This window comes from Bos javanicus, chromosome 13 (genome assembly GCF_032452875.1).
Source record: "Bos javanicus breed banteng chromosome 13, ARS-OSU_banteng_1.0, whole genome shotgun sequence".
Lineage (NCBI taxonomy): Eukaryota > Metazoa > Chordata > Mammalia > Artiodactyla > Bovidae > Bos > Bos javanicus.
The window spans coordinates 52,140,713-52,161,636 of record NC_083880.1 but is presented as its reverse complement, the minus strand read 5'-3'; the positions used below and the strand labels follow the sequence as shown (position 1 = coordinate 52,161,636).

Below are 20,924 nucleotides of genomic sequence, written 5' to 3'. Positions count from 1 at the left end.
AACTGAGCCCCCGCGCTGGGACTACTTAAGCCCCTGCATTCTAGAGGTCACAATGCTGCAACTGGAGAGTACACTCCACAACCAAAGATCCCGCCTGCTGTAATGAAGAGAGTATATTGGAACACAGCCACACCCATTCATTGACTGCTTTCATACTGCAATGGCAGAGATGAACAGATGCAACAGAGACCTTATGACTTGCAAAGTCTAAAATATTGATATGATTTTTTAATTGAAATGTCATTGATTTATGTGTTAGTTTCAGGTGTACAGCAAAGTGATGCAGTTATATATATATATACACACACATACATCTTTTAGGTTCCTTTCTATCATAGGTTATCACAACATAATATTATGTTATAAAAAAATTTTTTTTTAATATATAGTACAGTTTCCTGTACTATACAGTGGGTCCTTGTTATCTATTTTATATATAGTAGTGTGTATATTTTAATCCCAAGCTCCTAATTTATCTCCCCCCCCTCCCCCTGCCATTATATGATTTTTTTTTTCCTGTATGTCAAACTTCCCCTACCAGGGATTGAACCCAGGCCCCCTGCAGTGGAACCATGGAGTCTTAACCACTGGACACCTGGGGAAGTCTTATATGACTTTACAGAACTGGGGAAGTCTTATATGACTTTACAGAAGTTTGCTGACCCCTTCCTTATACAGAGCTTTCAGGCTCCAGTCAGGTATCACCCAGTAAGTGAAACAAAGCAACCACTGACCAAAGACCTGCTCCTGCTTGACGCTGAATTTTGCTGGCCAGGGAGTGGTGTGCCCAAGACAGAAGACAGGAAGACCCCATTTGTCAAGTACTTGGAGCAAACGAGTACTTGTGATTAAAGTTCACAAGGTTGAATAAGTGGGCATATAGGTCCATGGCCCTTACTCAGATGCAGGCCCTCAAAGAACATCCAGGATGAGGAAGAGAAATATTTCTCTGAACCAGAGCTGCTGTCCCTTTGCCACCATTCACTAAATACCACCAGAGGGAAAAAACAATCTTTCCCCAACTCCCACGTTGTAAATAGGCCCTGAGAACCTTACAACACAAAAACCTTTGAGGGAAAGTGGATAATTGCTCACATTCAGGTAGGGAAGTGGCTAATAGAGGTATAAGCAGAGGACCTAGGACTCAGTCCCCATCAGGGCACTGCACCATTGAGGGCAATGGCCTCCCTCAGGCTGATCAATAGCTCTTCTCTTTCCTGGCACTGAGCCCAGGCACAGCATAGTGGGGCCCTGATTTCAGGTGCTCAGTGCAATTTCTAGGTTGAGGGCTGATGGGCACATGTTGCGGACCAAGATTGTGCCCACAGCCTTGAACTTTGAGGAAACCTTAGGTACACTTTCACTTGGGACATTGAGCCTGTTGGAGGAAGTTCAGTTTCATTTTGGACAAGTCCCTGGTCCTCTATCAGGATCCAGACAAGCCGTCTGTCTTCAGGTACAGAAGAGTATCATACCTTTTTGAATCTGACTTTGGGCCATGTTTCCTTTACTAGTGTCCTGCATTTAGGGCTGTAATTCCTTATTATTCACTGCTGATGTCAGCAGGTCAGGCAGAGCTACCTGTAAACCAACCTTGAACATTTTCTTCACCCACAGCCATCTCATTGGTTTAGGTACAAATAGCCAGTTTAGTCAGAGAAGGCAATGGCAACCCACTCCAGTGTTCTTGCCTGGAGAATCCCAGGGACAGGGGAGCCTGGTGGGCTGCTGTCTATGGGGTCACACAGAGTCAGACACGACTGAAGCGACTTAGCAGCAGCAGCAGCAGCAGGCAGCTCAGGCCCAATCTCAACTGTACCTGCATCTGATTGGTTGTAGAATGCTGCTAGGCGCACAGGTCAGCTGTCACGTCATGCCCAGTCCACGTTGCAGATATATGTGTCCCACGAACATGCCTGATCTCCAGTAGAATCCTGATAGGTAACCATGGTCTCCGATTCTTGACTTCAAGTTGCAGATTCAGCTTGTATGTGCTGCAGACTATGTGAACTTGTATCACGTAGAGAACCTCTTGTTTGAGGCCCCACTTGTGAGTAGTAGATTCGAGGGCTACCCAATAAATGCATCTGAAGCACAACACCCAAATGTAAATGCTTTCAGCAAGATTTGAAGAGGTCTACAATGCGGTGTAGAGAGGGCAGGGAACAAGCAGAACCTGTGTTTGACTTGGGAGAGGTATGCTGACCCCCAGAGCTTTGCTGAGTGAGCAGTGTTTTCCCAGGCGGTCTAGTGGTTAGAACTTTGATTGCTGTGGCCTGGGTTCAGTCCCTGGCTGAGGTGATGCACTGCTGCCAGGGTGGTATCCTACTACTATATTGCTGGTAGTAATCCAAGTGGACAGAAAAAGAATGAACTTGCCACATGAGTGGGTGCCAGATGCCTCCTTACACTGTTCCATCAAGGAAACCATCTAGGCCTGAGTAAGCCTAACGTCATTCCCCCATATTTTTCCAGAATACACAAGATTTTCTGTGTGTATCCACTATTAATATTCCCAGAAATCTTTGGGAAAGTTCCCCCTGAACTTAACCCTGTGATTATTTCCCCAACAAATACTGAAGTGAAATGGATACCTCGGATCCAAGCCTAGCTGATTGCTGAAATCCAAATGGGAAATTAAAAGTGATATTTGCAATCCCAAATCTTGAGACAAGCAGGCATTTCTCTTGAGGGGTGCTTTGATGACTGTTTCCTCAGTGCAGGTAAGTGCATATAAGCTATAAATGTGAATATCCATATCAAAAAACAGCATTGTCTGGATAAATTCGAAGTGCAGTCTACAAGGCCTTGAGATCAAGAATCTGTAAGAAGGAACAGCATCCTGCCACAGGGCCCAACTAAGTGACATGGGGAAGGGCAGAGCTGCATAATCGTGGGGATTATGTACTCATAATCAGCAGTACTCTGCAGTGACTGCATCACTGACGCTCAGTAATCTTCCACCATTCTTTGGCATTTTCCCCTCACTGAGGGAAATGTCGTATTCATGCTCTTTGTCTCTTTTTTTAAATTCTGGCTACTGGAGAAGATGGTCTGAGAGGGGCTTTGTGTCTGAGGTGTAAACGTCAACCTTGGCTACTGCACCTTTGCCATCAGTGCCAGAGCCGAGCCTGCAAGTGCTGGTGCTGCAGCTGGAACTGCAGTCCCTGTGCAGGAAAGAATGCAGGAGCCACACTTGGCCACCTCCACTGCTGCTGCAGCTGCCAAAAGGGCCAGAAGCTGAGGAAAAATGTGCATTTGCCCTTTCTCTGTCCTTAGATCTTGTCAGTGACTCCCATGTTATTGTCACAATGGAAGCCAGCTGTCAAGGAAAGCTGGGAAATATGTGCAGGCACCCCACTCCAGTACTCTTGCCTGGAAAACCCCATGGACGGAGGAGCCTAGTAGGCTGCAGTCCATGGGGTTGCTAAGAATTGGACACGACTGAGCGACTTCACTTCACTTCCAGCCTCCTGTGGAACTGAAAGCTATGGATGAGTAACTGGTGTGTGCATGCTCTGTCGCTAAGTAATGTCTGATTCTTTGTGATCCCATTAAGTGTAGCCCACCAGGCTCCTCTGGCCATGGGATTTCCCAGGCAAGAATACTGGAGAGGGTTGCCATTTCCTTCTCCAGGGGATCTTCCCAACCCAGGGATCGAACCCAAGTCTCCTGCATTGGCAGGTGGATTCTTTAGCACTGAGCCACTAATTACTAGAGAAATGCAATCAAAATTACAATGAGGGATCACCTCATACTGATCAGAACAGCCATCATCAAAAGGTCTACAAATAAGTCACTTGGCTCATAGTAGGCCTTCAATAAATCATTATTCCCTCACATTTAAAAAATCTACAAATAATAAATGTTGGAGAGAGTGTGGAGAAAAGGAAACCCCCTCCACCCGTACACTGTTGGTGGGAATATAAGTTAGTGCAGCCACTATGGAGACCAGTATGGAGTTTCGTTAAAAAAAAAACTAAAAACAGTTGCTGTATGATCCCACTCCTGGGCATATATCCAGAAGAGAGGAAAACTAATTAGAAAAGATACACACACCCCAATGTGCATAGCACTATTTACAATCGCCAAGACATGAGCAACCTAAGTGTCCATCCACAGATGAATGGATAAAGAAGATGTGGTATATATATATATATATGTGTGTGTGTGTGTGTGTGTGTGTGTGTGTGTGTGTGTGTGTGTGTATGTATAGTGTCTGTGTGTTAGTGGCTCAGTTGTGTCCAATTCTTTGTGACCCCATGGACTGTGGCCTGCCAGGCTCCTCTGTCCATGGAATTTTCCAGGCAAGAATACTGTAGTGGGTTGCCATTTCCTTCTCCAGGGGATCTTCCTGACCCAGGGATCGAACCTGGGTCTCTCACATTGTGGGCAGACTCTTTATAGCCTGAGCTAGGGATGTCATATATATATAGGGCTTCCGTTATATATATAATTATATATGGCTTCCAATATAGATATTGCATTATATATAATGGAATATTACTCAGCCACAAAAAAAGAATGAAATAATGCCATTTGCAGAAATACGGATGGACCTAGATATTATGATCCTAAGTGAAGTAAGTCAGACAAAGACAAATGTCATATTAATTACATGTGGAATCCAAAAAAAAAAAAATGATACAAATGAACTTATTTACAAAACAGACCCAGACATAGAAAGCAATCTTATGATTACCAATGGAGAAAGATCAGGGGAAGGAATAAATTGGGAGTTTGGGATAAGCAAATACACACTGCTGCTGCTGCTAAGTCCCTTCAGTCGTGTCCGACTCTGTGCGACCCCATAGACGGCAGCCCACCAGGCTCCTCTGTCCCTGGAATTCTCCAGGCAAGAACACTGGAGTGGGTTGCCATTGTCTTCTCCAATGCATAAAAGTGAAAAGTGAAAGTGAAGTCGCTCAGTCATATCCAACTCTTTGCGACCCCATGGACTGCAACCCACCAGGCTCCTCCATCCATGGGATTTTCCAGGCAAGAGTACTGGAGTGGGTTGCCCTTGCCTTCTCCAAAATATACACTACTATATATATATAAAATAGATAACCGACAAAGATCCATATAGTACAGGGAACTATATTCAGTATCTTGTAAAAACCTATAATGAAAAAGAATACAGGACTTCCCTGGTGGTTAAGTGGTTAAGAATCCACCTACCAATGCAAGGGAGAAGGGTTTGACCCTGGTCCAAGAAGATTCCACATGCCTCGGGGCAACTAAACCTGTGTGCCACAACAGCCCACAGGCTTTAACTACTGAAAACCACGTGTCTAGAGCCCATGTTCTGCAACAAGAGAAGCCACCACAATGAGAAACCCATGTACTGCAAGTAGAGAGTGGCACCCACTCGCTGTAAGTACAGAAAGCCTGTGTGCAGCAACAAAGACCCAAAACAGCCAAAAATATAAATAATGTCATATATGTGTATATAAAGATATATATTTAAATATACACACACACATATGTATATTTATAGTTGGCCTTCCCTGGTGGCTCAGTTGATAAAGAATCTGCCTGCAACGCAGGAGACCCAGGTTGGGTCCTTGGGTTGGGAAGATCCCCTGGAGAAGGAAATGGCAACTGACTCTAGTATTCTTGCCTGGAAAATCCCATAGATAGAGGAGCCTGGCAGGCTACAGTCCATGGGGTCGCAGAGAGTTGCACATGACTGAGCGTCTGAGCGTATTATACATATGCAAAGAACAAAGGTTTGATCCCTGGTCCAGGAAGATTCCACATACTACAGGACAACTAAGCCTATCTGCTACAACTACTGAGCCCACGTGATGATTTGGATGTATATATCTGAATCACTTTGCTGTATTCCTGAAACTAAAATAACGTTATAAATCAATTATATACTTCAATAAAAATAAATAAAAATCATATAGCCAATAACAGCAAATTGCTAGTATTTCAGTTACTTCCTGACCTGGAAAAATTTAAGTTTTTGCTTTTGGATGATTTTTGCAAGTAGACTGCTCCAGAAGACTAATTTGGGGATGACTTGAGCTAATTGGGTCACAGCTTGTGGCTTTCTGGACACTTTTGTGAATTTATTGGAGAAATAAAAAATCTCCAAGAGATATGAGAGTGTTTGCATGATTGCCTTACTGCTTCAATCCAGAAATCGATATGAATAAATTAAAAATAGAGAAACACCGTGAGAGGCTACCTAGCTTAGTATAGAAAACCTGCTGCAGTCTGCCTGGATTTGAAGCCCAGCTCCCCTTCTTACTACTTTGAGTGTTTTGAGGAACACTTCTTAGTCTCTCTATTCCTCAGTTTCCTAAAAGTAAAGTAGAAATAATACTGATACCTGTAAGACTGTTGTGAATATATGAGACATTCATGTAAAGCTAAGTTCAGTGCTTGGGGCTTGGTGCTCAATACACGTTAAATACTATTTTTAGTGAAACTAGAGAATGACTTCAAACTCATACCATGAACTAAAATAGTATGATGATTGCTCAAAAGAATTATATGCCAAATACAGTCAAACTGAGAATCAATTGCTGGAGGAAACTCAGATCCACTCTGCAGCTGCCCATGTGGCCAGCAGAGGGCAGCCTCACAAAGACAGTGACAGTTCAATTCAGACAGTTCAGTCGCTCAGTCTTGTCTGACTCTGACACCCCATGAATCGCAGCACGCCAGGCCTCCCTGTCCATCACCAACTCCCGGAGTTCACTCAGACTCACGTCTATCGAATCGGTGATGCCATCTAGCCATCTCATCCTCTGTCGTCCCCTTCTCCTCCTGCCCCCAATCCCTCCCAGCACCAGAGTCTTTTCCAATGAGTCAACTCTTTGCATGAGGTGGCCAAAGTACTGGAGTTTCAGCTTTAGCATCATTCCTTCCAAAGAAATCCCAGGGCTGATCTCCTTCAGAATGGACGGGTTGGATCTCCTTGCAGTCCAAGGGACTCTCAAGAGTCTTCTCCAACACCACAGTTCAAAAGTATCAATTCTTCGGTGCTCAGCTTTCTTCACAGTCCAACTCACATCCATACATGACTACTGGAAAAACCATAGCCTTGACTAGACGGACCTTTGTTGGCAAAGTAATGTATCTGCTTTTCAATATGCTATCTAGGTTGGTCATAACTTTCCTTCCAAGGAGTAAGCGTCTTTTAATTTCATGGCTGCAGTCACCGTCTGCAGTGATTTTGGAGCCCCCCAAAATAAAGTCTGACACTGTTTCCACTGTTTCCCCATCTATTTGCCATGAAGTGATGGGACCAGATGCCATGATCTTAGTTTTCTGAATGTTGAGCTTTAAGCCAACTTTTTCACTCTCCTCTTTCACTTTCATCAAGAGACTTTTTAGTTCCTCTTCACTTTCTGCCATAAGGGTGGTGTCATCTGCATATCTGAGGTTATTATTTCTCCCGGCAATCTTGATTCCAGCTTGTGTTTCTTCCAGTCCAGCGTTTCTCATGATGTACTCTGCATATAAGTAAAATAAGCAGGGTGACAATGTACAGCCTTGACGTACTCCTTTTCCTATTTGGAACCAGTCTGTTGTTCCATGTCCAGTTCTAACTGTTGCTTCCTGACCTGCATATAGGTTTCTCAAGAGGCAGGTCAGGTGGTCTTTCAGAATTTTCCACAGTTCATTGTGATCCACACAGTCAAAGGCTTTGGCATAGTCAATAAAGCAGAAATAGATGTTTTCCTGGAACTCTCTTGCTTTTGCGATGATCCAGTGGATGTTGGCAATTTGATCTCTGGTTCCTCTGCCTTTTCTAAAACCAGCTTGAACATCTGGAAGTTCACGGTTCATATATTGCTGAAGCCTGGCTTGGAGAATTTTGAGCATTACTTTACTAGTGTGTGAGATGAATGCAAATGTGCAATAGTTTGAACAGTCTTTGGCATTGCCTTTCTTTGGGATTGGAATGAAAACTGACCTTTTCCAGTCCTGTGGCCACTGCTGAGTTTTCCAAATTTGCTGGCATATTGAGTGCAGCACTTTCACAGCATCATCTTTCAGGATTTGAAATAGCTCAACTGGAATTCCATCATCTCCACTAGCTTTGTTTGTAATGATGCTTTCTAAGGCCCACTTGACTTCAAATTCCAGGATGTCTGGCTCTAGGTGAGTGATCACACCATCGTGATTATCTTGGTCGTGAAGATCTTTTTTGTACAGCTCTTCTGTGTATTCTTGCCACCTCTTCTTAATATCTTCTGCTTCTGTTAGGTCCATACCATTTCTGTCCTTTATCGAGCCCATCTTTGCATGAAATGTTCCCTTGGTATCTCTAATTTTCTTGAAGACATCTCTAGTCTTTCCCATTCTATTGTTTTCCTCTATTTCTTTGCATTGATCACTGAGGAAGCCTTTCTTATCTCTTCTTGCTATTCTTTGGAACTCTGCATTCAGATGCTTATATCTCTCCTTTTCTCCTTGCTTTTCACTTCTCTTCTTTTCACAGCTATTTGTAAGCCCTCCCCAGACAGCCATTTTGCTTTTTTGCATTTCTTTCCCATGGGGATGGTCTTGATCCCTGTCTCCTGTACAATGACATGAACCTCATTCCATAGTTCATCAGGCACTCTATCTATCAGATCTAGTCCCTTAAATCTATTTCTCACTTCCACTGTATAGTCATAAGGGATTTGATTTAGGTCATACCTGGATGGTCTAGTGGTTTTCCCTACTTTCTTCAATTTCAGTCTGAATTTGGCAATAAAGAGCTCATGATCTGAGCCACAGTCAACTCCTGGTCTTGTTTTTGCTGACTGTATAGAGCTTCTCCATCTTTGGCTGCAAAGAATATAATCAATCTGGTTTCGGTGTTGACCATCTGGTGATGTCCATGTGTATAGTCTTCTCTTGTGTTGTTGGAAGAGGGTGTTTGCTATGACCAGTGCATTCTCTTGGCAAAACTCTATTAGCCTTTGCCCAGGGCCTTCAAAAGTTGGTAAATTTGACTACATTTTTTACAAAGAAATGACCTTTCTTTGTTCTATTTTTGCGGGCTTTTCCCTTCCTTGTCTTTTAGCCACTGCCATTCTGGACTCCTGTTTCCTACTATCTAAGGCAAGTGGAATCTTCCTGGACCAGGGATTGAGACTTTGTCCATTGCATTGGCAGATGGATTCTTTATCCACTGTGCCACCAGGGAAGTCTGATTTTAGTCTTTTTAATGTTGAGTTTCAAGCCAGCTTTTTCACTCCCCTCTTTCACCCTCAAGAGTCTCTTGAGTTCCTCTTCACTTTCTGCCATTCAAGTGGTGTCACAAGGATCCTGAAGACAGGATCACAAGGAGGAGGAGATGATCAGATGTGCAAATGTTGATATTTCTGAGGTTGATATTTCTCCTAGCATTCTAGGATTCAGTTTTGATTCATCCAGTCTAGCATTTCGCATAATGTACTCTGCATGTAAGTTAAATAAGCTGGGTAACAATACACAGACTTATCATACTCCTTTCCCAGTTTTGAACCAGTCTATTTTTCCATGTCTGGTTCTAACTGTTGCTTCTTGTCCATCAACTGATGAATGGATAAACAAAATGTGGTTCATCTATGGACTCAGTTCAGTTCAGTTCAGTCACTCAGTCGTGTCCGACTCTTTGCAACCCCATGAATCGCAGCACGCCAGGCCTCCCTGTCCATCACCAACTCCCGGAGTTCTCTCAGACTCACGTCTATCGAGTCGGTGGTGCCATCCAGCCATCTCATCCTCTGTCATCCCCTTCTCCTCCTGCCCCGAATCCCTCCCAGCATCAGAGTCTTTTCCAATGAGTCAACTCTTTGCATGAGGTGGCCAAAGTACTGGAGTTTCAGCTTTAGCATCATTCCTTCCAAAGAAATCCCAGGGCTGATCTCCTTCAGAATGGACTGGTTGGATCTCCTTGCAGTCCAAGGGACTCTCAAGAGTCTTCTCCAACACCACAGTTCAAAAGCATCAATTCTTCAGCGCTCAGCCTTTGGACTACTTCTCAATGATACAGAGGAACAAACCACTGACACACACAGTCACTTGGATGAGCCTCAGCAGCACAATGGCAAGTTAAAAAAGCCAGACACAAAAGATTACATACTGTGTATGGTTAAATTTATAGGAACTTTATAGAAAAGTTGAATCTATGTCAGTGGTTTCCTGAGGCTGAGGGTAGGAACAGGGAGTAATGGCAAACAGGTATGAAGGACTTCTTCCTAGAATGCAAGCGTTCTAAAACTGGATTGAGGCGATGGTTGCATAACTGTTTACTGTAATAAAAATCATCAAATGCTGCTGTTACGATGGGTGGATTTTATGTTGTATAAACTATGTTGTTGTTTTTGTTTAGTTGCTAAGTTGTGTCTGACTCTTTTGTGACCCCATGGACTGTAACCAGCCAGGTTCCTCTGTCCATGACATTTTCCATGCAACAATACTGAGTGTCTTGTCATTTCCTTCTCCAGGGGATCTTCCCAACCCAAGGACTGAACCCACATCTCCTTCGTTGGAAGGAGGATTCTTTACCACTGAGCCATCAAGGAAGCCCTGTATAGATTATACTTTATTGAAGTTGTTTAAATAAAGAAGTTCAACTTTCATGTCAAGCAGCATTTGCACATCTGATCATTTCCTCCTCCTTGTAATCCTGTCTTCATCCTCTTGTTTTCTCCTACCTTACTTGGGGTTCAAATCACTCCCCCTAAGCCATCTCACTCAGGTCTGTGCCTTTAAATATTGGTACTGATGATTTCCAAATTTACATATCTGCTGCCCAGTCCTCTCTTCTAAACTCCAGATTCTAAAACCCAAATGCCTGCTCAGTCTCCTTGGGTGTGTGATGAGCATCTGTTAGTCCACGCTAAGCTTCATACTTCCCACTGCTTGACTCCTCTTTCTCTATCTCACCCATATCCAACCCATCAGCAAACCTCAGTTGGTACTTTCTTCTAAATACATCCAGAATCGGGTCACTTCTACCCCCATGCACCCTCCTCCTTGGTCCAGCCCACCATCATCCCTTGCAAGGATTGCTGCAGGAGCCTCCTCTTTCCTGCTTCCACCTTTTCCCCACAGCCTTTCTGCAACACGATATCCAAATCTGTGCTAATAACATCTGAGCCGGATCACGTCACCTCTCCACCTCACTCCCCATCTCAGAACCCTCTCGGTTTCCCATTTCACTCGGTCCCATGTGACCATGCTGACCTCAGGACTCAGTCACTCCACTCCAGTCCCACTGGCCTTCTTGCTGTTCCTTGAACATGTCAGACATTCCACCTCAGTTCTTTTGCACTTGCTCTTTTCCCTGCCTAGATAAATCTCCCTTCAAAAGAAAGTTACAGGTCCGACATAAGAATTCTAAAATGGCCCTGGGATTCCCATCCCTGGTACCCTTCTGTGTGTATGCACACATGCTAAGTCACTTCAGTCATGTCCTACTCTTTGTGAGCCATGGACTGTAACCCACCAGGCTCCTCTGTCCTTGGGATTCTCCAGGCAAGAATACTGGAATGGGTTGTCATGCCCTCCTCCAGGGGATCTTCCCGACCCAGGGATGAAACCCTAGTCTCTTACGTCTCCTGCATTGACAGATGGGTTCTTTACCACTAGCACCACCTAGGAAGCCCCATGTATCCACACCTTTGCACAATCCCCTCCTGTTGCATGCAGGTATGACCTGTAACTTTCTTCTAACCCATAGAAGAATACAGTAAAAGGGAAGTCACTCTGATGATTACACTATAAGCTAAATATGAAAGGATTTTGCAGATGTAATTATGGGCTCAATTATCCAAATTAATCACTTTGATTTTGAGTTCAAAGTTGATCCTGCGGCTGGCTTAATCAGGTGAGACCTTTTAAAAGAAGGTTGCTTGCACTTAGAGACTTGAAGCACCAAAGACTCTTTCTTTCTGTTGCTGGCCTTGAAGATGCAAATCACATGAGTTCTACAGCTGTAAGCGATGCATTATGTCAGCAATATCCCAGACTCCAGAAGGGAATGCAGCCTGGCTGACACCTTGACTGTAGCCCTGTGACCCAGAGGACCCAGCTGAGCAGTGCCCAAACCCACAGAAACTGTGGGATAATAAGTGGATACTGTTTTAAGCTACTAAATTTGTGGTCATTTGGGACTTAGCGATAGAAAACTAGGCCACCCTCAGATATCCATGTGGCTTCTTTTTTGCCTCCTTCAAATGTCAAGATATCACTTCACAAACAGGCCTAGGCTGAAGACTTCAGGAAAACTGTGATGTGCCCCCCGCTTTCCTCCACAGCACTTACCACCCCTAACCTACTGAAATATGCTTATTGCCTCTCCTCTTCGACTAGGGTATAAGCCCCTGAGGGCTGGGATTTTTGTCTGTTTGGGTCACTGGTATTTCCAAGCATCTGTCCTGGGACCTGGTGCATCTTCAGTTGACAGTTGTTGAACAGCTAAAGGAACGCTGGCCCTGTGAGGGCCATGAGGCCAAAGTAATCTCTGTGCATTTGTTAATTTGGGTGAGGTCAATATCCCCACAGGGCAGGCGGGAGGACTTTCTGGGGCTGCCTCCAGGGTCAAGCCCTTGGCCTTCTAGACCAGCCATGCCAATGAACTGATTTGGGTGAGAGACAAGACCAGCTGCTGACTGATATTCCAGGTCAGCTTGACCTGCTCAGCTTGGGAGCCTCAGCACCCTCCTCTAAGAGGGTCAGCAAGAGTGCAAAGGAGGCTGCCTCTCTTCTGCGAGTGACAATGATCTCATCTTTCCCTCTTGCACACTGAAGTCCCCAGAGAGCAGAGTGAAATGAAGTCTAACATACAAGATGCTTATTACCCCTGGAGAAGGAAATGGCAACCTGCTACAGTATTCTTGCCTGGAAAATTCCACAGACAGAGGAGCCTGGTGGGCTACAGTCCATGGGGTCTCAAAAAGTCGGACATGACTGAGCAACTAACACATACACGCTTATTGCCAAGGGTCCCTGGGACCCATACCTGTGAGAGGGACGGGCTGGAAACAGAGCTAGACAGAGAGAGAACTTCCATGCAGGCCTCAGTTGACCCCACAAGGATGTCCTAAGCTGAAATAGTCCTTCAGAGTTGTCCAGCATTGGGCCAAAATGGACCAGTCATTGAATACGGGCCACCAGAGAATGGTGTGACCATGACCTTAGATGAGGCAGCTATCTGTAGCTGAGGCAGGCCTTGGATGGGCTATCAGCCAAAGGCTATCTGCTGACCACTCTCCCAGAAGCTGGGTGGCAAGTCCCTTCTTGAAGGGGGATCCATGCTGAGCACCTCCTTGTTCATGGCAGCAATGACCAATACTCCTCAGAGGTAGTCTCTCTTTCTTTTATTTTAATTATTTTCATTTTAAGATACTGTATATTAAAAATGCAAAACAATCAAACAAAAGACATGAAATTACAAAAGAAACCAGCTATATTTATGATCAGGTATCAAAATATTAAAACGTTTGAGATACAGTCACAAATGTGCTGCTTTATTTAGATAACAAGATTTAGTGGCAGGTCCGTCCAATAATCCATAATTTCACAGTGATAATGAGCCTGATGTTTAGAGACATTTGCAATAGCTGTTGTAATGGGATAGGAGGATATCAGCCATTTCAATTTGTGACGAAGTCACAGGTATCGCGAATTCCACTGTGGTTTGTTGCCTACCTTATAGCTGAAGGAAAGGCTTGATTTCAGTTAGAAATGAGAGAAAATAAAATCTTTTCATATCCAAGTGCCTGCTGGATGTTGGTGTGGGGAGCCGGGCTGGGGTTCCAGGAAATCAGATTTCAGGAAGAGAACTTGCTTGCAGAGGGGAGCTAGGGAGTGTATGTGGTTGACCAAGAGGGCAGATGGGGAAGTCCTGAACGAATCTCTTCTCTCCTGGAGGGCCCGAGTGTTCATCCTGACCCCTCACCCCAAGGGATTGAGAGTGGGCTCCATAGTCCTCGGTTGGGCCGCAGCCCCCATACTCCCTGTCCCACCCTAGGACCTAGGCCACCGCACAGGCTCCCTGCCCAGAGCTGCTTGCTTCCCCCAAGCAGCACTCGCTATCATCTCCCGGACCATTAGCCATTAGCCGACATAACCTTGACCCGGCACAGCCCCTGCAAATGAGGGGGCGCGCCGGGGGCGCAGGGCCTGACCCGCAGCGGCGCGCTGTGACCAGTCATGCGGCTGCCCTCTTAGACACCGTTCCGCCCACGCGGCCGCCGGGCTTAAAAGGCCAGACCCGAGAGACGGCCGCAGTCCCCGGCCCGGAGACCAGCGCGTCTGCACCATGGCAGGTTCCAGCCTCGCCTGCTGCCTGCTCGGCCTCCTGGCGTTGACCTCCGCCTGCTACATTCAGAACTGCCCCCTGGGCGGCAAACGCGCGGTGCTGGACCTCGACGTGCGCACGGTGAGAGCCCCGCCCTCGACCCGTGGCGCTCCGGGCTGCCCGGCCCGCTGCCACAGGGTCTCCCCCGCCGCCCCCTTTCCCGCGCTGACCGCGTACTGGCCCCACCTAGCCTGGGAATCGAGGGAGCGGAGGAGCTTTTGACTGCCCTCCTTCGACCGCTTTTGGGCCCAAAGAGAGAGCCAGGGAGACCCGCCACCTCCCGCGCTCCTCCGGCCGCCCTCGCCCGCCCGGCTCAGCCCCCCACCCCACAGGGTCTCCCTCCCCGGCCGCTCCCCTCCCGCCCCCGGCTCATCCCCTCCCTCCCACCAGTGTCTCCCCTGCGGCCCCGGGGGCAAAGGCCGCTGCTTCGGGCCCAGCATCTGCTGCGGGGACGAGCTGGGCTGCTTCGTGGGCACGGCCGAGGCGCTGCGCTGCCAAGAGGAGAACTACCTGCCGTCGCCCTGCCAGTCCGGCCAGAAGCCCTGCGGGAGCGGGGGCCGCTGCGCCGCCGCCGGCATCTGCTGCAGCCCGGGTGAGTCGGGCAGGGGCCGAGACGGGACCGGGGCTCCAGGACCAGGCGGGCTGGGCCAGGGCGGCCCTGACTCGGCGTCTCTCTGTGCAGACGGCTGCCACGAGGACCCCGCCTGCGACCCTGAGGCCGCCTTCTCCCAGCACTGAGACCGGCCGGCCCCCGATACCGTCGGAGCGCAGCCTTCACTCCCTCTGTAATCATCCCCAGGAATTATGACAACGAAATAAAGCCGTTTTTTCCCCCCTCCAACAAGCCTCGCATCTGAGTGTCAGAACGGGGAGGGGAGGGCTTTGGGGGAATCGAAGATCCTCGGCTCTCGGCGCTTCAAACGGAATTAGAGCCGCGGTCCAGGGCGCCATCCTATAGGGGTGGATGGAGGAAGGGGTTGGGGGTACTACACAGCGGGCTCCCAGGGAGATGGAAACAGCCCCCAGTTTCCAACTCCAAACAGGCTGGACATGGGCGGAACCTGGTGGCTCAGACGGTAAAGAGTTTGCCCGCAATGCGGGAGACCCGAGTTCGATCCCTGGGTTGGGAAGATACCCTAGCGAAGAAGTGGCAACCCACTCCAGTATTCTTGCTTGGAAAATCCCATAGACGAAGGAGCCTGGCTGGCTACAGTCCATGGGGTCGCAAAGCGTCGGACACGACTCAGCGACTTCACTTTCTTTCACTTTCTGAGGTCTAAAGGAAGAGTTGGGCAGACAACGACAAGGGTCTGACAGGGGACCAGAGGAAGGGCTGGCGGTCAGTCAGGGAGAGTGAGATTTCTTGACATCTGGATGCAGGCTTGAGCTACACTAGAAGGCTGGCCGGGGGCGGGGGCGGGGCGAAGGTGGGGGAGGAGCTTGGCGGGGGCGGCTGAAGGGCTTTCCGGTTTCAAGGAGCTGGCCTCTCAGGCTATAGGAGGCAGCCGGTACTCTCAGAAGGGGTGGTGGTCAAGAGGGGCTGGGCTGGAAGACCCTGGGTCCCCAGTGTTGTGAGGAAGCCAGGCGCCCTGCTCCTGCCTGTGCAGTAAAGGACTGTGACAGCACTGGGGACCCTGCACGACAGGGGTTCCTGAGAGCCCGTAGCCTCAGAAATGACCACAAAAGCAGAAGACATGAACAGAGAGATGCTTGCATCCTGTGCTTTCCATCTGTTCCTGGACTGAAGACCATTTTGGAGAATTTGTAAAAGCCTAACCTCTCTCCCCCAGAAAGTGTCTCCCCTTCACTTACTCGTGCTGTGGGACCAACGATTTCAGAAGGTGCACACCCACTCCAAATAAAACAGAAGCCTGTCTCACTCTGTTCAGTTCCGTTCCGTTCCGTTCAGTAGTTCAGTCATGTCCTACTCTTTGCAACCCCATGGACTGCAACATGCCAGGCTTCCCTGTCCATCACCAACTCCCAGAACTTGCTCAAACTCATGTCTATCAAACCGGTGAGGCCATCTCATCCTCTGTCGTCCCCTTCTCCTCCCGCCTTCAATCTTTCCCAGCATCAGGGTCTTTTATTTCAAATCCTAGCAGTAATACAGAGAAAAGGAAAGTAATTTAGTACAAAATAACATTATTTTAATATGTAGCTAAACAGATCAGGCTATACTGGGTGACACACACAATAAGGTCATCTCATGGTTATGCCTTCTTATAACAAATGCAATAAAAAGAGATTGGAAGCCATTCTCTACAAGACATTCAGGAAAATAAGACGGCTGAAGCACCATGAAAATCAGTATTCTCTTTTGTACCTTAAAAAAAGATGGACTCAAATATCAATGAATCACTCACACAGAATGTATTCATGGGACACCTGGGGAAATTTGAACAGTGCCTGAATATTTGATAATAATATATTTTATTGAATTTGGGCTTGGGGCCTGCATGTGTGTGATAATAGTCTATAGTCATATCTTAAAGAAAAGTCCCTCTCTGGAAGCAACCTAAATCTCTATCAACAGAGGAATGGATAAAGAAGATATGATACATATATGCAATGGAATATTACTCAGCTATAAAAAAAATAATGAAATTGTGTCATTCACAGCAACATGGACGGACCTAGAGATTGTCATACTGAGTGAAGTAAGTCAGACAGAGAAAAACAAATGTTGTATCACATCACTTATATGTGGAATCTAGAAAAATGATACAGATGAATATATTTGCAAGCAGAAATAGAGACAGAGACATAGATAACAAATGTATGGACACCAAAGGGAAAATGAGGGGGAATGAATTAGGAGATCGGGATTGACATATGTACACTATTATGTATAAAATAGATAATTAATGAGAGCCTACTGTATGGCACAGGGAACTCTACTCAGTGCTCTGTGGTGACCTAAATGGGAAGGAAATCCAAAAAGAAAGGGCTATATGTATATATACCTAAAGTATAGCTGACTTACTTTTCTGTACAGCTGAAACTAACACTACATTGTAAAGCTACTATACTCCAATAGAATTAATTTTAAAAATAAACAAATTTTTAAAAAACTCTCTTATTTGAGATGTACACTGGAACATTTATAGATAACATGGGATGTCTGCTGGGGTGACTTGGGAGTGGGAGGAGGGGGCGGACGTAGAGATGAGAAAAGGATCTTGTGCTGAAACTGTGAGAGTGAGGAGGAGAGTGGTACCCCATGGGTCTTTATTTAGTGGCTATACTTTTTTGTATATTTGAAATTTCTCTTAATAAAAACTAAAAAACAAAAAGATTGTGGTAGAGGTAAATGTTCTGATACTAAGAGATACCCCAAATTTACTCTGTTTAAAAGAAATGTGAATTAGTATCTATACATGATTAAATAATATTCATTTGTAAAATAAAAATGCATATGTGTGCATGCCAGAATTCTGCGGGAAACCTCAGCGATGAGCTCTTCACAGCTGTGAGAAGCATTAGGACAGAACATTCCAGTCTGAAAAATACAATCATCACTGAGCATTCATTGCTGTGATTCATTTTTATGTCACACTGTACTATTCAGCTCCTCCAGCACAACACTGAAGGACAGCAATCTCAGTCTTCAGTAGGGTCTATGTGGAAAATAAGTTTGCCCTATTTCCATACCTACTAAATTTAGTGTAGTGTAGATTTTAAACTAAACTTTTACTGTGTGGATCACAACAAACTGTGGAAAATTCTTCAAGAGGTGGGAATATCAGACCACCTTACCTACCTCCTGAAAAATCTATATGCAGGTCAAGAAGCAAGAGTTAGAACCAGACATGGAACAACAGACTGGTTCCAAGTTGGGAAAGGAGTACATCAAGGCTCTATATTGCCACCCTGCTTATTTAACTTATATGTAGAACACATCATGCAAAATGCTGGGGAGGATGAAGTACAAGCTGGAATCAAGATTACCGGGAAAAATATCAATAACCTCAAATATGCAGATAACACCACCCTTATGGCAAAAAGAAAAAAAGAACTAAAGAGCCTCTTGATGACAGTGAAAGAGGAGAGTGAAAAAGTTGGCTTAAACCTCAACATTCAAAAAACTAAGACCATGGCATCTGGTCCCATCACTTCATGGCAAATAGATGGGGAAACAATGGAAATAGTGACAGACTTTATTTTCTTGGGCTCCAAAATCACTGCAGATGGTGACTGCAGCCATGAAATTAAAAGACAGTTGCTCCTTGAAAGAAAAGCTATGACCAACCTAGACAACATATTAAAAAGCAAAGACATTACTTTGCTGACAAAGGTCCATCTAGTCAAAGCTATGGTTTTTCCAGTAGTCATGTATAGATGTGAGAGTTGGACTATAAAGAAAGCTGAGCGCCAAAGAATTGATGCTTTTGAACTGTGGTGTTGGAGAAGACTCTTCAGAGTCCCTTGGACTGCAAGGAGATCCAACCAGTCCATCCTAAAGGAAATTAGCCCTGACTATTCACTGGAAGGACTGATGCTGAAGCTGAAACTCCAATATTTTGGCCACCTGATGTGAAGAACTGATTCATTGGAAAAAACCCTGATGCTGGGAAAGATTGAAGGTGGAAGAAGAAGGGGATGACAGAGGATGAGATGGTTGGATGGCATCACCAACTCGATGGACATGAGTTTGAGCAAGTTCTGGGAGTTGGTGATGGACTGGGAAGCCTGGCATGTTGCAGTCCATAGGGTCACAAAGAGTCGGATATGACTGAGTGACTGAACTGACTGAACTGAGTTTTTAAATCTGGAATGGTTTGAAATTATACCAGAAGTTTTTCCAGCATCATAAAAGATGATTATCCATGGGGCAAAGGTCAGAAATATTTTCTCCCTTTCCCAATATTTTCTTCCATATAGAGAGCTCTCCCTGAGGTAACACTCCTCCCAGAGAGCAGCTGATCTGGGGAGGGGGAGGGCGAGAGGATAGGAGCAGACATAATCCCACCCCTTCCTCTCCAGTCCCTCTTGGGATGAGGGTGCCCTGCCAGGAAGCAGGCTGTCACAGTGCAAACGCAGGAACTCTTGGAGTGGGAGGAAAGGGTTGTGAAGGTCCAGCTCCTTGTGTCCTGGATGGTAAACAGCTCTGTTATTCAGTTCTATGAAGCCGCCTTGCCGGCAGATGGAAGTTGCATTCTCTAGGATCAGTTTTATCAGTAATAAAGGTAGTCTTCAGGGCTCCAAATGTCACATTCTTTTGTTTCATTTTTTAATTGTTTCAGAATTCAGGAGTTAAGGTAAAGCTAGGGTGTTATAGCAAAGACATCAAAGGGGTAAGGAGACGTTAGGGACTTAGAGAAGGTCGCTGTTTAATTACATCTGTCATATCAGTCCTCAGTGAGCATTCCTGGCTCTGTTCCACTTCATCATTTAGGGACTTGGGTTTCTTCTGTCATATAGTTATGTCATCCCCAGGCCTCATCTTTGTCTGCATGTCTGAGACCAGTATCCTGTGGATTCCACTGGGTGGGAAGGGAAAGGAGTGTGGAGCAGGCTCACACTGTCTTAAGACCCCCAAGTTCACTATTCTTTTTACTCATGCTTTATTGACAAGGGCTTCCCTGGCGGCACTAGTGGTGAAGAGCCTCTCTGCCAATGCAGGATACATAAGAGATGCCGGTTTGATCCCTGGGTCAGGAAGATCCCCTGGAGGAGGAAATGGCAACCCACTCCAGTATTCTTGCCTGGAGAATCTCATGGACGAGGAGCCTGGTGGGCTACAGTCCATGGGGTCACAAAGAGTCAGACATAACTGAATGACTTAGGACATACACACCAGTGATTAAGACTCCACACTTTCACTGCCAGAGTTCAATCCCTGGTGGAGGAATGAAGATCCTGCAAACCATGTGGCCAAAAAAAATTTAAACAGATAGAGCTGGAACAAGTGAATATCCAGATGCAAAAAATGAACTTCAACTCATGACTTGCACCCTATATAAAAATTAAATCCAAATGGACCATAGTTAAAATTCTAATCTGTTTAAAACTTATAAAGTTTTGACGATTACAGGAGAGATACTATAAATATTCACATACAGCTTTTTGTGTGAATATAGATATTTATTTCACTTGGACCACTGCCTGTTAATGGGACAGCTGGGTTAGTGGTAATAATAACTTTATGAGAAACCATAGAACAGTTTTCAGGAGTAGATGAATGATTTTGCATCCACATCAACAAACAATATGTGAGGGTTACCATTGTTCCATATCCTTGTCAACACCTGATATTGGCAGCCCCCTGTTTTTTTAACCATTGAAATGGATATATCACTATGGCTTTAATTTGCATTTCACTAATGATTTTACTTGTGTTTATTTGTCATCTGTATATCTTATGTGGTGAATATCTCTTTAAATCTTTCACCCATTTAAAATATTGAATCATTTTCTTATTATTGAGTTTTGAGAAAGAGGTCTTTATATATTCTGGGTATAAGTCTTTTATAAGCTATGTTACTTGTAAATCATTTCTTCCAGTCTGTGGCTTGCCTTTTCATTCTCTTCACAGTGTCCTTTAAAGAGAAGTTGTTGCCTGCTGTCTATAGTCCAATCTCCCTCTGCCACTGTCTCTGTCATAGAAACACTAGATGAC

At 45.5% G+C, this 20,924-nt stretch overlaps 1 protein-coding gene across 1 annotated transcript; it reads left to right on the top strand.

The window, feature by feature from the left end:
- Positions 1–14,216: 14,216 nt before the first annotated feature.
- OXT (oxytocin/neurophysin I prepropeptide) lies at positions 14,217–15,146 on the top strand. Its single transcript, XM_061436722.1, has 3 exons — positions 14,217–14,383; positions 14,693–14,894; positions 14,985–15,146. Exons 1-3 carry the CDS (start codon positions 14,264–14,266, stop codon positions 15,038–15,040), a joined length of 378 nt encoding a protein of 125 aa, XP_061292706.1. The 5' UTR covers positions 14,217–14,263; the 3' UTR covers positions 15,041–15,146.
- Positions 15,147–20,924: the final 5,778 nt, after the last annotated feature.